At 41.2% G+C, this 16,422-nt stretch overlaps 1 protein-coding gene across 2 annotated transcripts in view; it reads left to right on the top strand.

Moving 5' to 3' along the window:
- The first annotated feature begins 364 nt into the window (after positions 1-364).
- pparab (peroxisome proliferator-activated receptor alpha b) overlaps positions 365-16,422 on the top strand; it is a 34,378-nt gene continuing 18,320 nt past the window's right edge. Inside the window, exons 1-2 of one of the 2 annotated variants that reach the window (XM_072386252.1) lie at positions 365-1,121; positions 15,405-15,653. In XM_072386252.1, the coding sequence (XP_072242353.1) occupies positions 15,446-15,653 (208 nt within the window). In that variant the 5' untranslated portion in view covers positions 365-1,121; positions 15,405-15,445. Of the gene's footprint in view, positions 1,122-8,948; positions 9,709-15,404; positions 15,654-16,422 lie in introns of those variants that run through there. The other variant, XM_072386253.1, reaches the window with a different exon arrangement.

The following is a 16,422-nucleotide window of genomic DNA, read 5'->3' as shown; positions in this document are numbered from 1 at the left end:
AAGATAAGAATAGACAGACGGATAAACAGACAGGATATTTTGTTCTTGTCAATCAATGACATCTCAGTCAGCTATCCATAAAGAGTCATTCATTACAGGATCTATTCAGTAATATCTATTTCTGCAATCCTAACGCTGCTGTGGACAGCACTATCCACAATGTTTCAGCAAAAATAGTGTTCAGCTACAGATGCCAGCTGTAATAAACGAAAAGTACTGTTAACAGGACATCCTATACACTTTTTGTACATTTTCCAAATATCTTCTGAATGCAGCCCCCCTCACTGAAAACAGAATATCTTTAATGCTTTTACACCATTTAAGTAAACTATTGAAACTATTTTTGGGGGGGGGATTAATTTCCCTGTGTGTTTATTGGACGAAAAAATGGATCCAACCTGCAAAGAATAAAGCAAGACACGGAATAAAACAACCTCTTACCTAATATCTCAGCACCAGATAAGCAGACAGAAGCCTGTCTTTATATGCTTTTTACCTTGGTTTGTTGCCTCAAAATCCAGATGAAGTCACAGTAGGTTGTTTTCATTCATTTTGCATACATATAGTACAAGAATCAAATTAGCTTAATGCTGTAGTGGCAGGTTGTGTGATTGTAAGAGTAATTGTAAGAGCATTGAACTGAGAGTATGGCTGTGTGGCAAAGTCATAGGAATATAGAGTAATATACAAATTGTGCAAACTCGTTTATTTATTCGGTATCTTTTGCTTTTGCAGAGCCCAGCTCACGTTTCGGAGGAGGAGGAGGATTCGGCCCCTCTTTTGTGGTTAGGGGGCGTCCTTGACAAGGGAATCTGCTGCGCTCTTCCTATTCGCTGAAACTATAGGTGTGTCAGGGGGGTGTGCGCTTTCCCGCAGCCAGCTGTCACTCATGAGGTCACTTCCTGCGGGCGTGAGCACCATGGCTCTGCTGTGTATGGACGTGGTGGGGGATTTTTGACAGCGGCAGCGGCACAGCGGGGAGAGAACGAGGACGTGATCGGCGTCAGGGACAGTGTGTATCTCCCCCCCCCCCGCCCCCTCCCTCTCCTGCACGGAGCGCTCGGCGGCACAGCGAGTTTTCTGAGGACATGACGGCTTCGGTTTGCGCTGTCTGCTCAAAGGTAGATAACCCTCATTTAGCCTTTTATTAAAGAAGTGCAACGTCCTGCAACATCTCAGACTGTCCATCTCTGAGGGCATGCTGTGTGGTGCACAGAGAGCTTCGCAGCCTCCCAGCAGCGCTTGTCTTCCAGTTCTTCTAACTAATCCACTTGCCATGCGCAGGTTTATTGTTTGCAAGCATTTTGGTCACTTTACCAAAAGCTTCCAGGGTTCTCAGAGTGTTGTTATTGGGGGGGGCTAATCAGGTCCCAGTTTGCACGCCTGCGCAGCTTGCTTATCAGAGAGCACATCTCACTGTGATGTAAGCTATTCATTAGTGAGCCAAGCACTCAGCACAAAGGCCGTTTATTGGCTTGTTTGTGTTACCCTAATAACGGCTGTGCAGAAGCTGCGGATTTCTTATTGTTTCTGTTCATTTGGAGGGCCTTTGGTCAGCATGTTTGATGCACAAGTGGTGACAGTGATAATGTCAAAGGTTGCAGAACGTATGCAAATGTTGTTGTTTTTTTTCCCACTCTGGTATGAAGCACAGGAGATGTAGTGCTGCACGTTTTGGAAGAAACACCCCCCACACCCACCAGCACCTGTGTATGATCTCTGGATAGTATACAGTTTCCAGAGAACCCACATTAATCTCCAGTTATTTAAAGTTATTTAAAGCTTTTTTGGCTGTTTTTTTCCTCCTTCATCGCACAGCAGACAGAAGAAATGCAACAATGTGCCTCTGCTGTTGTTTTTGACTTGTGTCCAGAACTTGGTCTGCGTTAACTCTAAAGGTGATGAATGAATGAAAATGAATGTGCAGTAACCGCTTCATAGCCATCAGAGCACCCACCTCCTCTCTCTTTCTGCCTTTCTATATCTGTCAACAAGCACAACTACCTCTGGCAAATTCCCAGCCATGAGAAGTGTGTCAGTGGCTGTGAAATTCAATATTTGTGCATCGTATTCTCAAATTCTCAATGATGATATTTCTGTGGAGGTTAAATAAGCAAAAGATTGAAAATCAGCTCCTATGCGATATTAAAGTAGCTCACTCTGACTGCCCAATGATATATTTAGATTTAAATGCCGTAGTCAGCAAATGCAAATTCAGTAGGAATGAATGTGACTTGAATCCCCAGAATGAAAGCACATGACAGTGCCTGTGTTTATGCTTTTAAATTGACACGATTAGTGAATACATCATCTTTCGTACAGGATTTAAAAAATCAGGCCTGTTCTTCACAAGCTCTTTCATGACTCTTTCCCAAAAAAAAAAGTGAGACTCTGCTAATAATTTTGAAGACAGCCGCTCCAATCTGCAGCCTACTGCTAAATTCACCCAGATAACACTCTGTCCTCTGTGGATCAGGCTTTGGATGTAGGTTCCACAATGTTTGCTAATTCCTGAGGCCAGTCTCCACAGTGGCGCGACATGTGCCTTGGGGTCCAAAGATCTTCTCTCAGGATCATTTTTACACACCTTATCTTTCTCATAAGTGTACTTAAAAACGCATTTACAGTGCAATTCATCAAAGGAACAGTGCCTTTTATACTCTGAAAGTAAAGTGCAAGGCTGTGTTTTGTCTCCCATTGGTAGGAGAACGAACAACTTTGTTGACTAAAAATCTAACAAAAGCTAATAGCAAAATCTGATAACCAAACCCTTATCAAATAGTGAGAGCAAATTCTCTCATAAGTACATATTGGACAATACCAGTTAGGTGGGGTTACTTAAGCAGCCAAGGATTTCAAAAAATGTAAAATCTCTTTCTGTATTTTAGTCTTCACCCATACCTCTTTCTCATTCCAGGTTTGTTAACTCTCACATGCACATTCTGCGTTGCAAAATCTGGTGCTGCTGCTTCAAATCCATCTTCTGTTTGTCTTGAACTTAACCCAATGCGATAGCCATGTCTGTCATGAGCAAAGCACAGATAAAACATTTTTACAAGTGGCCTCTGAACTCTGCCCCCAGCTAAAACAAACAGTTATCTTTCTTTATGGTCACCTTGGGGAACTTGCCCTGCCATTGTGTGTTTTTTTTGTTTTTTTTATTGCTTGTGTCTTTCTGGTTGAGCTGCTCTGCTCAAGACAGTTTTGTCCCCGAGAACCCGAGACTTGTTTTCAGCCTGAAGAGATGGAGACAACAACAGTGCATGAGCCAGAGCTGTCTCAACTCGGCCGGCTCCTCAAACAGGACTTTCAGGTTCTCTTCCCAACTTAACAGTCTTGAAAGTTTATCATTTGTCTCTGTTGTGGGCCCGTGAAGAAAATAGAGTAAGTTTAACAACACCAGCATAGTTCCTCTGACCTATTTTCCACATCCCTTCATCACAGAGGACATAGAAAAGCAAACCAAGTCACTGCCTCAGATCCTAACATTGAGGAACTTGCAGACGAATCGGTTTTAAGACATTTTAGGCTTTATTGGTGAAGGAAATACATGTCTGCAAATGTCTTGAACCTTCTCTCCACTGCTTGAAATAACTCTGGACAAAGTGGCCACACTCACATGCACATATCCCTGCCGGCATCGCACAGATAAGCAGTTCTTAGCCACTGTGGCACCCGTTCACATTCAGGTGGCTTTTGTGGGGCACAAGGTTACACCTGCCTTGTCTTATTCCACAGCCTTAATGCAAATCTAGCAGACTGTTCTTTAATGGAAGCCAGGAGGGGCTGAGGTCTTCTGAAACCGACCACTATTTCAGTAATTAAAAGATAAGAAATATTCATATTGTGTCGATAGCTCGGACATGCGATTACGCTGTGATTTGATCCTGGCTCTTAAAATCAAAACATCCCTCAGCTGAGATTGGGGAATTTAGTGCAGTTTTTGCAGGTCCTTAAAAAGAGAGAGAGAGGGAGAGACAGACAGACACTTTTAAAGATAGTTTTATTGATGTTGTGATAACGTGAATATCTGGAATGCCTTTAGCCACGATAATTAAGTAGTGAAAATCTGATATCCTGACAGGTCTCACGGAAACAGCTCACATGTACTGTTCTGTACAGTTGCTGGAGGAAAAACTGACTGCCACTCAAACTTTAAGGCAAAAAAAAAAAAAAGAAAAAAAAGCAAAATCCCTCCTCCTGTTACAAATGATTGACCAGTGGATTGGCACCTCCTTTTGTTCGTGGTTACCAGCTGTAACATGAGCTCACACTAATGCAGGTGCTTTCAGTGGCTGGGCTGTTTTCTGTCGTCGCCTAACAAGCACGGGTGTGTTTGTGCGCACCTCTCCGAGCTTTTTGTTTTCCAACTTGTGTCCTACATTGGCCAGCTTTGACCTTCGTCTGACCCAGGTCTGTTCCCCTTTGAGCCTTCCTTATAGTAAAGTCCTTCTGAGTTGAATAGGATTGGGGCCCTCCAGCCAGACTTACAGTAAGCAGCTCTGGACAGGAGATTGTCTGGACTAATTATCAGGGAGGGATGCTCTGTGTAAGCTGAATTTCACAGAGAGGGGACTTGAGGAGGATTTGAATGAATTCCCCTGCAGTTGTCTTGCGTTTCTGGTCTGCTTATGCGAGTGTCACATCTCCTGAACGTGCTCATTTGTGAGGACAGGCAGATTGGTGGAAAGTTTGCTCTTTCTCTGCACTTGACTCCGATACTTGTCTGTGTGACCCAAGGCATGTGGAAATCAACAGTGATTCATCCCTGGCATTGTATACTGAAAACGTTGTGTCAAAGCCTACTGTCTTTCATTAGCTCAGAATAAACATCCATTTCTACCTCATTCTACTGGGATTTTGTAGCGACTCCAAGGGGGATCCCTGAACAGTATTCACCACATGTCAGTTTTACATCTTGAGGTGGTTTGTGGGGGTCCATGTGTCTTGTATGCAAGTTGGCATTGTGTTTTTCTCATGACAGGTGTCCAGAGACTGAAGCAGTGGAATAGCTGTTTTGGATGAATGTAACTATCAGAATGAGTCAAATAGAGTCTTTCAGGGTACTGTCGCATGCACAAGAACATTAGGTCTTTTGTTGTACTCAGTGATCCTACTACTGTAGCAAATGAGTGGTGTTCTGTCACCAGGCCTGCTGGCTGCATGCCTTCCTTCTAACACGTAGGCTGGTTTGGCAGCCAGAAAGGGGGAACTCATTTCCCCAGCATCAGGCTGGAAAAAGGAAAAAAGATGCACAGAACTATCTTAAAAGAGAAGAAATGCTGAGTTAGTGTTTTAGTGGTTGTTTCATTCAGGTACTCCCTACAATTGTGGAGGTTTTTGTTTTTTTTTCAGCAATGATAAAACTCCTTTAAAGGTACTTTCTTTTAGAATATTAGACCTTTAGTGCCCCAGTGGAAGAGTTTTTCCTCTCCTTTTTGCCTTGCACACACACAGAAGAGCTCATATGAATGACAGACCACAGACATCTTGTCGTGCCACTGATCTTGTTTTAGATGGAAGGAGGAACACTGCTTGACAGTAAAAACGTATTTAAGCAATGCAGAACTCAAGCATTTCAAATATTCTTTTAGAGAAGCAGTGCATTCAAGTATACATTTTGGTGAGTAACATATAAAGTCTTTGTTTGTTTGCCAGAAAAAAAACGTCACAGGATAGCTTCTTAAAACGATTTTGGAGAATTCATAAGCAAAAATTGAGCCAGAATCACAATTTTTCCTTGTCATACACGTACCATATAAATCATCATTCCATTGTCCTAGAGCTTTAAAAAAATAAAAGTGTTGGTTTAGTTTTTTAAAAATTGCACAGATTTGTGCAGAATAAATCCAGCTTAGGCATTAATCATAAAAAAGGTTCAAGTTGCTAATATATGTAATGCAGGTGGCTCAATACGGTGATGCAGTGGATGGTGTCAGTGCCTCGTTAACCAAGCCCCACATCTGTCAAGTGATAAGAGCAGCTGGAAAAGATTGCAGCAGTTTCCCTACTTTAAAATTTATAGTTTGGATGAGGAGTGGGGGGGTGGGGGGGTTTCGAAATGATAGCCTGCCTGATCTTTGTGACTGATTTGAGAATGAGGAGAAAGTGGCAGCCTGGAGTCAGCAGCTGGCACAGAACTAAAGTGTTGCTTAAGGACAGCGTTCTTTGCTATTGGCAGTTTAAACATTTTGGAATGCCAAGGGTCAAAACTACCACTGGTTCTGTAAATACGTGCAGAGATAGCTGCATGCGTGAAGCTGTGGAGACTGGATGTCAAGCAGCAGCTCTCCATATAACCACTGACTTGTCAGGCTCAACAAAAGCAGAACAAATATATGATAACTTTAAGATTAATTTCTTATTGCATTTTAGTTCCTAACAGGATATTAGGTAACAACATTGGTCTAATGCTTGTGGTATGAAATGATAACGTATATGAGCTAAATCTAATCAATCTTGTCCTTATAACAATACGCGCGGAATCAGTAGCAAGTGGAGCACCCCTAAATTTGCCCCGGAAGAGCTTACGCCCCATGGTGCAGAGACGTCTCTGCGAAATAAAAGTGTAAATGTAGGGGAAGGACATTTCTTCATGTTTATGTTTATGCATTTAGCAGATGCTTTTATCCAAAGCGACTTACAGGTAGGCATATAGGGTAAGGGGGTCTTGCCTAAGGACCCCTATTGGAGGTAGTAGTACCTTTCGTGGAGGGGATTTGAACTAAGGTCTCCCACATGAAAGGTGGCAATCATACCACTACACTATCCAGTCCAATCTTCAAGATAAACGTACGTTATGCAAGTATCATTATCATAAACCAACTTGGAGCTGCATTGTTTAAGATATTAGAGAAGTCTTAGGGCAGAGAAATATTTGCTTGGCACATGACAACGTCTATCTGACTTAAAATTTTAGGGCTCAAGTGCTTTGAAGCACCTGTTTCCCCAGACCTGATAACTGTGGGTAACAGATGGGCAGTATGCACGCTTTTTGATTTATACTGGAATCGTTTCACTTGAGATATGAAATCAGCCAGCACCATTCATACTGATATGATTTAATACCATTTATGTGTTCTGGAAAGTTGTGGCTGTGGCAAGCCAAGCTGCACTTAGTTCACAGCTTCTCCTCGTTTGTGTCAACTTAGCGACTTTGTTTTTCAGAAAAGCACTCAGCCTTTTGTTTAATGCCAGGTATTAGACAAACTGTGGCTAACTTCTGTGGAACAGTGAGTGCACATCTCGCACGCTTTTACTCGCTCATCATTTATTCATCTTATCAAATCCACCTTTCATTTACATGATGATTTATACAATTAATATGCAGCTGTCGTTTCTAAATGACGTTGAGTCAAAACCGAGCATTTAGCCCAATTCATATAAAATATCGCTATACATTGTATGACCTTTCAGCCTAGAAATACAGAGATATGAACCTAGTGGGTAGTCACTGCTTCTACTTCAGAAAGACTCACCGCAGATTTTCACCTCCCTGTTTTAAGTCCACAACACATGCGCATGCAGGCAAACTTTTCCACCACGTAATGATGTTCTATAAACAGCCAGCGTGAAGGGCCAGGTTGCCACAGACCTTTGAGGTAACGTGATACACTGTCACATAGCACCCTCTGCTCTCACAGCCTGGTCAGGTTGTATGGTCTCCCCATTTGGGAGTGTGTTAGAACATTTAAACATTATTTTGACAAGGAACACGTTGTCAGTGCCGAGATCAAAGTCCACAGGGGTTTGTGTAACTTGCTGTTTATTTCACAACTGAGTGCAGAGCAGTAGATGCCGGTCATGCAGACGGACAAATCAACAGCTCATCTTGAGCAACGTTTGAGATGACATATCACAGCTGAAACCTGCAAATGGATTCATGTGGCAAATTAGATATTTGACAAATGTATACAAAACTCTACCATCTTTTTGGAAGAAGAAGCCAGAAATCACGTTTGTTTTTGGTCAAAAAAGTTCATGATGCTCTTGATAGATTAAAGTGAACGCCGATCTCCACAAAATATAAAGTGTAAAGTTGTGCAAGGGCAATACAGACACAAACATGACAACATTTTCAGGACATTCAAGGTTAATTTTCTGAGAAAAGAAAAAAAAAACTGTAAAATCGTAGGTGGGGGGCTATTGTGTGGAAATGGCTTCGGCGATTTGGACATATTGGGGATATTGAATCCTACCTTGAATCAGTGTTATCACAAGTAACCAAACACCGAAGAGATTTTCGAGAGTTTGCTGTTGAGAAGAAAAGAACTTACTGATTTGGATGAGTAAATTATATAGACCCAATGTGCTGTCATAGATTTTTACAGTGTTTAAAAGTCCATTTAAGACCAACATTAACCCAAGGACAAAACAATACATCTTTTCAATGGGCAAAAAATGTCTTTTTGAACTTATGGTTCCACAAACAAAAGTCAGATCAGTAACACGTCCAATGGGGTCCTATAACTTCAATCATGTAAGACATTGATCCGTCACAAGGATCACCACCTTATCTTATGATTTGTAAAATGATCAATCAGAGAACATAAAAAAAAAAGACAAGTCTGTAACACAAGCTAACTAGAACCACACAAGAAGTGCTATTTTATAGACTGCTTACCACATTAACAGCACAAACCTTTCTGTAATGTTCACTTGGCTTTTCCCTTTCACTGATTAGTCATCTGTGATCGGATCAGATTGTTCCAGTTTTGCCGTATGAGGTACTGACACAATAAAGCGCCATTATCTGAGTTTTCCCTTCACAATTTTGTCTTTAGTCTCACAAATTCTTAGTTTTATCACAAAGTTATAACCTAACATTGAGAGTTTTTTTTCTTTTTCTTTGTGGGAGGGTTTTCCTGTAAATTTACTACTTTAATCTCCGTTAATATTTCATGGTGCTAATCTTGGACAATATTATCTCCTCCCTTTACTCAAACCACGGTTTATAACCTGCATTGCCTTAAATATGTCATCATAGCCAACAAATGTTTGTATTGCACAGAAATTGGTAGAGACGATAGATGACTGAAGGTAATGCAAACTCTGAAACTTTATGGCATGAATTTCATATCATTTAAAAGAAAATAAGTGATATGTGATTGGAAGTTGAGCTTCCAAAGTTTGCTGAGATACTGGGATAGATCTTCGAGTGTAAAAATAGCAACCAAAGTTTTCCTTGTGCTGTAAATTCAACTGTCATTGACCCTGAAATAGTAAGGTACATGACCTAATGACAGGAGGATTTATTAGCTTTCTTATGGCTCGTTTGTCATAGACCTCAGCTTATAGTCCAATGTCAATCACTTCTACAGCTTGTACTTTGCTCAATCTCCATAACGATAAGAGTGTGCCTGCCACCATATCAAACCCAAGTGATAAGGGTTCACTTGATTGTTTACATTTCAAGCACGGCACAAGCTGAGCTCATAGTGTGAGCTCTTCAAACACATAGTCCAGCCTGTGGGACAGCCCCATCAGCCCATCTTGCATCTCTACAACCACTGTGGTGTCCCCTGGAGCCCCTCTTCTTACAGGCCTGTCAGCACTCAGGCCACAGGATGGATAGATTAATCATTAACCTGTGATCAGATCACGCGCACACATATGCACAGTCACCGAAACTCTTTGAAAGAGTGGGATTTATAATTTGTCAGGGACCGAAGTTGCATGGAGAATTTCAAAGGTTATTGGATAACGAAGGTAGGATGGATGTACTTTGTGATTGTTTGGTGTACTATACCTATCAAAGTGCTTTGGAAAAAGCATATTTTTTATAGACCAGTATCGATGCAAATTGTTTTTGCAAATAATATGTGGACAATGTGTTTTATATTTGTTATTTTTTCCATTCATCATTCATGTTGGTCTGCTTAACAACCTTGGATGTTTTTTGTATTCATCAGTGGATTTGCAGGTCTTCGACCTTCATTACATGCTTTGGTCTTGCTGCATTTAATAAACACTAGGAATTTAGATTTTTTTGTACCCCATGTTGGAAAAGTTGGATTGCTTGTAAGGTTTTACAACCTCAAAGTCATTTCCCCGGAACATATTTGGGATTTAGACGTCTGTAGACGTCTTCATCTGACTTTCTTGATCTGATAAACATTTAGCCATCCCTTTTACAACTTTTTTAGCTCTTATGCTGTTTCTTTTCTTTTGCCAAGCTTTTGTTGTTGCAGCAAAAGCACAATTTTGCCCTACTTTGTGGGTCACTCATGCAGAGTTAGGATGATGTAGCTTTGAGGTCCAACCTCCTGCTTCTACATTGGTTGCAGCATTATTCATGGCTGTGGGATGATTATACCTCCTCAACAATTAGCCGTAGACAGATGCCCATGAATCTTGAGTAATGCACAACACATCAAATGATTTTTACAAGATCCCCCCCGAATGTTGGATGTCACTTCTTAGGCCCTAAACTCAACAGCTCCAGTGTATTTTCAAGTTAGTATTTTTTGAAGATCTCAGATGGCTGTGTGAACTTGCCTCATGCTGTCCTGTGTCCTTGCCTGTGGTGTAAGAGTAGGCAGCTGCGTGCCTGGGTCACATTCAGAGCATTTTTATCTGCTTTAGACAGAGTTCGCAAGCTGCTTCATAGCCTGTTTGTCGAATGTGGGTCTTGACAATGCTCAGCAGAAACCCATCAGACTGTATGAAATACTTATTTCAGCAGTGTGATCACTGGTAAATATTACTTATACACAATAAACCTATTTTGCAGCGAGGTTGATGTGAAGGGTGTTTGTCTAAATTTGTTTTTTTGTTTATTTATTTTGTAATATTTGAAAGTTGTAGTGGTTTTATCATGCCTGCTGCACACCTGCCACTTCTGATCTGAAAGCACAGTTTGTGTGTTGGCATTGTCATGGTATTCTTTTTTCTAACCCTTTTTTCCCTGTTGGGAACTCCAACCTTTATGACCTTGCTCTCCTTCCACCCAATAGTTTACGTAGGAACTCCTTTTTTCTTTCCTCTTTGCCTCACTTACTCTCTCAGTCTCATACGTTGCTGTTAAAGACTCATCCTTGTCTCCGTCTGTCTATCTCAATCCCAGTTCACTAAACCTCTCCAGTCTCCAGCTAATCATCTCTGTGTGTTTACATTCTTATGTATGTTGGTGGCAACATAAGGTTACCTTGATCCATCATCTCATAGCTTTTGGCTGAGGTGGGGGGAGTCATGAGTTTAGTAAAACACTAATGTTTTGTATATTTTTTAGATAAAAAGTCATGTGTCATCCAGACACGTTGACACAAAACCTTCTCTTTTAGTCCTATGTAGGTTGATGCGTATCTTGGATATGAACAAAGTTTTAACTGACCTGAGTGATGGCAACTCATTTGTCTAATTACAACTAGATTGCATTTGCACATTAAGATAAGATTATGTTAAGATATTACTTTAGGCAAGTTGCTTCTTAATTCTTCCCTATGAAATAGTATTATAATGAGATTAAAGCTGAGTAAAGCGAGTATATGAAACAGAATGTCCTGAAGGAAGACCTGAGGGTCAGGAGCCTGAGGTTGAATAGTAGAGCTAACACTGCCTCCATTCAGTATCACAACTACGGTATATTGTGGATTGTGGAGCTCGGTAATGCTGCCATGCTAGGCCTCTTTGTTTTGTCTTTGCACTGATTTTTTTTTCCCCACAACTCCTTCTAGCCTATGTACTAAACATAAAGAAATCACATACTGTTTTATGTGACTTCACTTTTTTCACTAAAAGCACTACTGCTCTGTTGCTGGAAATGCTGCCACATTAATCATTTGCTCCTCACTCTCTTCACATGGTGGCTAACAGTCCACAGAGGGTGTACAACAACCCAAGAAATATAGTGTGTGGAAAACGTCGTCCACCCTTAGTGCTTCCATAGGAATTAGGAAAGGAATTTCACTGGAAGAGGATCGATAGCAGCCAGACGTTGCCAATGAAATTCAGGCATGTGTTGACACAATGCTAAGGAGGAAAGACATCAGCAATAATCTAACAGAAGCAATTGTTACTGCCCATCAATCTAGGAAGGGTTATGAGACCATTTCCTAAGAGTTTGGAGTCCATCATTGTACATTGAGAAAGATTACAGTGTCCCAACAAGTTCACTCCAAGGTCAGACCCACAAGGCACATCTCAGACTCTAGAGGCCTCGGTTAACATGTTATTTGGTAAAGTTCATGACAGTACAATTAGAAAGAGTCTGAACAAGTGTGGTTTGTTTGGAAGGATTACCAGGAGAAAGTCTTATTTCTCAAATATGCACATGGAAGCACAGCTCAGGTTTCCAAAGCTGCATCTGAATAAATCACAAGACTTGGAACTATGTCCTTTGGACAGATGAGACCAAAGTTGAGATGTTTGGTCATAATGCACAGCATATCAACACTAGCACCTTATACCAACTGTCAAGTACAGCAGTAAAGGGGGGATCATCTGGGCTTGTTTTATAGCCACAGAACACAGGGCACCTAGAAGTCATTGAGTTGACCATGAACTGCTCTGTATACCAAAGTATTCAGGAGTCAGATGTGAGGTCAACTGTCTTGATAGGAAAGGCTTGGCTGAAACTGGGTCATGCAACAGGAAAATCTAAAAGCAGCAATAAAATGACTGAAAAAGAAAAGAGAAAAAATCAAGATGTTGCAATGGTCCAGTCAAAGTCCAGAACGCGACTCGACTGAAACTCTGCCGCAGGACCTTAAGGGAGCTGTGCATAAAGAATGCCAGCAAACCTCAAAGAGCTGAAGCAACACTGTAAAGAGGGAGGTGAAAAATTCCTTTACAATGATGTGAGAGAGTGATAACCTCAGATTATTTCAAGTTATTGTTGCTAACGTGGTTATATAAGCTACTTCATTGTGAGATGTACTTAGTTTTTTACACAGTGTCCCTGCATTTTGTCTTAGTTTTTTTTTAATAAAGACAGTAATATGCCATTTGATGTTTTTTATCAGAAGTGGTTTCCTCCTAATTTTAGGAGCTAGGTAGTATTGTCTTCATATATAAAAGGGTATACTTAATGCTCCTACTAAATTCCCTTAATTGTACTCCCAGAAGCTAAGCATGCTGATGTAATGTATTCCAGTTCAACAGCTATCAGACTTTCCATTTTTTCCAGCCACTGACGTGTAATTAAGACACCAAGAACTGTATCAACAAGAGGGATTATTCTCACAGCAGTTTCTCTGTAAACTCAAATGCTCTGATTTACTGTGTAGTCTTAAAAGATGACTCACTGATCATGCATGTTGCATGCATCCGAAGCATTCCACACGACCAAACCTTGAATTAGGTCTTGTCTGGGTGTTGTTAATACATACTTTTCTACATTTCAGGCATGTTACTGAGTTAGTCACTACTTTGAAGTTATAATTATATTGAAAGAGAGATCATTTTATTTCTGAGAATTAACACAAAGAATTATTTGTCCTATTTTAATTCTTATTAGAATCTTGGACTCAAATCAGAACTATATGCAAATACCATACATTTCTGTGAGATCTCTTTAAATAGGCTGAAAGAGAACAGTGAAATCAGATTTTTCTTTTTTTCATAGCCTGCATAGTGCATAACATGGCGTAGGACAAGTTAAGGTTAAGCTAAAGGCGGTCATGTGAGGAATGGCTGGGAACAACCGGCAGCTGCTGTCTCGTAGTTATGCTAACACTCTCATCTGACTGTCACTTTCTTCCTTTTGTTTGATGTTCTTTGCAGGGCCTGATGAAAAATGTTTAGGCGAAGACTGTCCCAAGGTTACGTGCAGATGTATGCATTTAACAATGGGATATGTAGTCCATTCCTTTTGACATTCCAAGCCAGCCAAGTTCGCTTCTTAATAAACTTTCATGTGGGCCTCATAGCTCCTCCCATGTCCCCACTGTGTCATTCAGCACAATTGCATTCATCAGCCGTGTAAGCCAACAACCTGTCATGTCTCTCTGAGCCAACCCAGACCCAGCTTTGCTATCTCAGCTCAGCTTTAGCCAGCCCAGTGATTTATATTCCTATGTATGTCTGTGTTTCACTCTGTTTTTCCTCTTTCGTTCTCTTCATACATTACTACAAGGGTTAGTTTTCTGTTACTGTATTTAGAGTGACTAACTGTGGTGGTTTTTCCACCAAAGCAGTTCCAATTTTGTTTCAGAGTCACAGCCTTACTTGAAGCCAGTTCTCTCTATTTTATCCCTCCAAAGCTCTGGATCCTGCACTGAAAAGCTGGAACTTCAACAGCACTGACTCTTTGCTGCTCTTTTTCCATAACCTCCTGAGTTATGTTCATTATCTGTTGGTGTGGACGATTATCACACATTGCATCAGCCCTACTCATTGGGCCTGAATGTGTATTAGTCAGTGCCCAGTTGAGTCATGAGCACTTAAAGATAATAGAGTAGTACTATGTGGTGTTGATGCTGATAATGTTATCATCTCACTGACTGTTAGTCTGTCAATTCACCACTCAACGCACTGAAATTTCAACAGTTTGGACGGTTTGATTCATTGTGTCCAGAGTCTGGATCCTTGAAATGAAGGTGATCCCTTAATTCTCCTTGTGCTCCCAGCATGTCCAAAGTTTCTCTTGATTCAGTGAGATATTTCAGTCCTTATGATTGTCATCATCATGGTCAAGGCCCCCCTCACGCGTAATGTCCAGTCTGCCCTAATTGGTGATTTAATTAGTCAGAAATGGGAGTTTATGAGACAACTGCTACTTTTTTGAGGCATACCAATGTAGCTGCTAGGCAGGTATAAAACCAGTTTGTTTCATGATGATGAAGATGAGTAACGGAAGAAAATCCTGGGGTCAGTGTTTTTGTGGGATAGAATACCTTCTTCAGGTTTTGCAATTTTGCTAATCTTTTACTGTAGAGGTACAAACTCGTTATATTATATATATATACTTAAGAAAAGGGAAAAACTCAAGCAGCATAACATGGCTCCTTTAAGTTTGTAGAAATCAAGGCAGAGATGATCTTTGAAATCATCTTGTTTTCTTTTGTCTGCCTATCTGTTTCCACATCACCTCTTTGAACTCTATTTTTCCCTCCACCCTTCCCCTTTTCCCTCCACGGGCTCAGTAGTAGAGTGGGTCATCCAATAACCTGAAGGCTGGCGGCTCGGTTCCCGCTTTCACTGCTCGAAAATTGGTGAACTGACAGTTGGTGGGGTGACAGCGCACCTCCTTGCCACGGCCTTACCGTACTCCTCAATATCTGCTCCCCGGGTGCTGTGAATGGCTGCCCATCGCTCCAGTGAATATGGCATCTGTCTCTATAAATGTGTGACCCTGTGCATTTGTGTGTTCCAACAGGTGCCAACCTGGATGGGTTAAATGTGGAGGAGTAATTTTGTGTATCTCAACATGATAATAAAGTTTCAACTCTGTTTCTGGTCTCTAGTCTGATGAGTGACAGTGCCGCCATCCCGCTCCTCCATAACAATGGTCGACATGGAGAGCCACTACCGTCCGCCCTCTCCCCTGGAGGACCCAGTGCTAGACAGCCCCCTGTGTGCTGAAAACGATTTCATAGGCGGCATGGAGGAGCTTCAGGACATCTCCCAGTCCATTGACGAGGATGCGCTTAGCTCCTTTGATGTCCCAGAATACCAGTCCTCCAGCAATGGCTCTGAAGGTTCCACTGTCTTGGGTAAACATTTGTTTTCTATTTTTTTGTAGATTATTTGTGACATACTTCCCTCACTAACATGTCAAGGTTTTCAAATGTCCACAGAAGCTCAGTGTAATTCATGGCACTGTTGTTGTTATCTGAGCTGTGGTCCCTTAATTTAGCCCCTAAATCCCTCATTACACTATGGCTTGTTTAACCTCCTGTCATTACCTACAACAAGCCTGTACTACAATACCTTGACAGTTCTTTCTTTATTCAGACTGTCTTAGTAACCTAATTCTTGATGTCGTAATGGCTTGCTTCTTAGTTCCTTTTCCTGGCCCACTTCCTTCTTATCACTGTCGGTACTTTCTATTCATTTTTATTTTTCTCCCACACTTTGTTTCCCTTGTTTTATCTTGCTTTCATTCTCAAGCCCTTCTCCTTGCCCCCGTATCCAGCAAGGAATTCACACATTCTTCAGCCAGCATGCACGACCTCTCAGGAAACATTTACTTTTCTGCAGCATTTCCCCTTCAATAGACACGGATGTCTGGAAAATGTATGCTCAATAACGTTGTGCAACATGTGAAAAAGCTGTGCATGTTTTAGAGAGATAAACATTTAAAGTGAGTGTGAATGTAGAGCAGGGACAAGATGAGTGAGATGAATGTGGCAGGCATGACTGAAATGTTTGATGATGTCATGGAAGAGTCAGTGAGAGGGATTTAGGATTTATTGGTGTTTATTAGTGCAGAAACAGTGAGAGACGGGGGCAGATGCAAAACTGGCACGCTCTTCTTGGCCG

Source organism: Leuresthes tenuis, unplaced genomic scaffold, assembly GCF_036924035.1.
Source record: "Leuresthes tenuis unplaced genomic scaffold, fLeuTen1.0.hap1 SCAF_5, whole genome shotgun sequence".
In the NCBI taxonomy this organism is placed as follows: Eukaryota; Metazoa; Chordata; class Actinopteri; order Atheriniformes; family Atherinopsidae; genus Leuresthes; species Leuresthes tenuis.
Note: the sequence above shows the minus strand (reverse complement) of the source record. Positions and strands in the feature narration are given on the sequence as shown.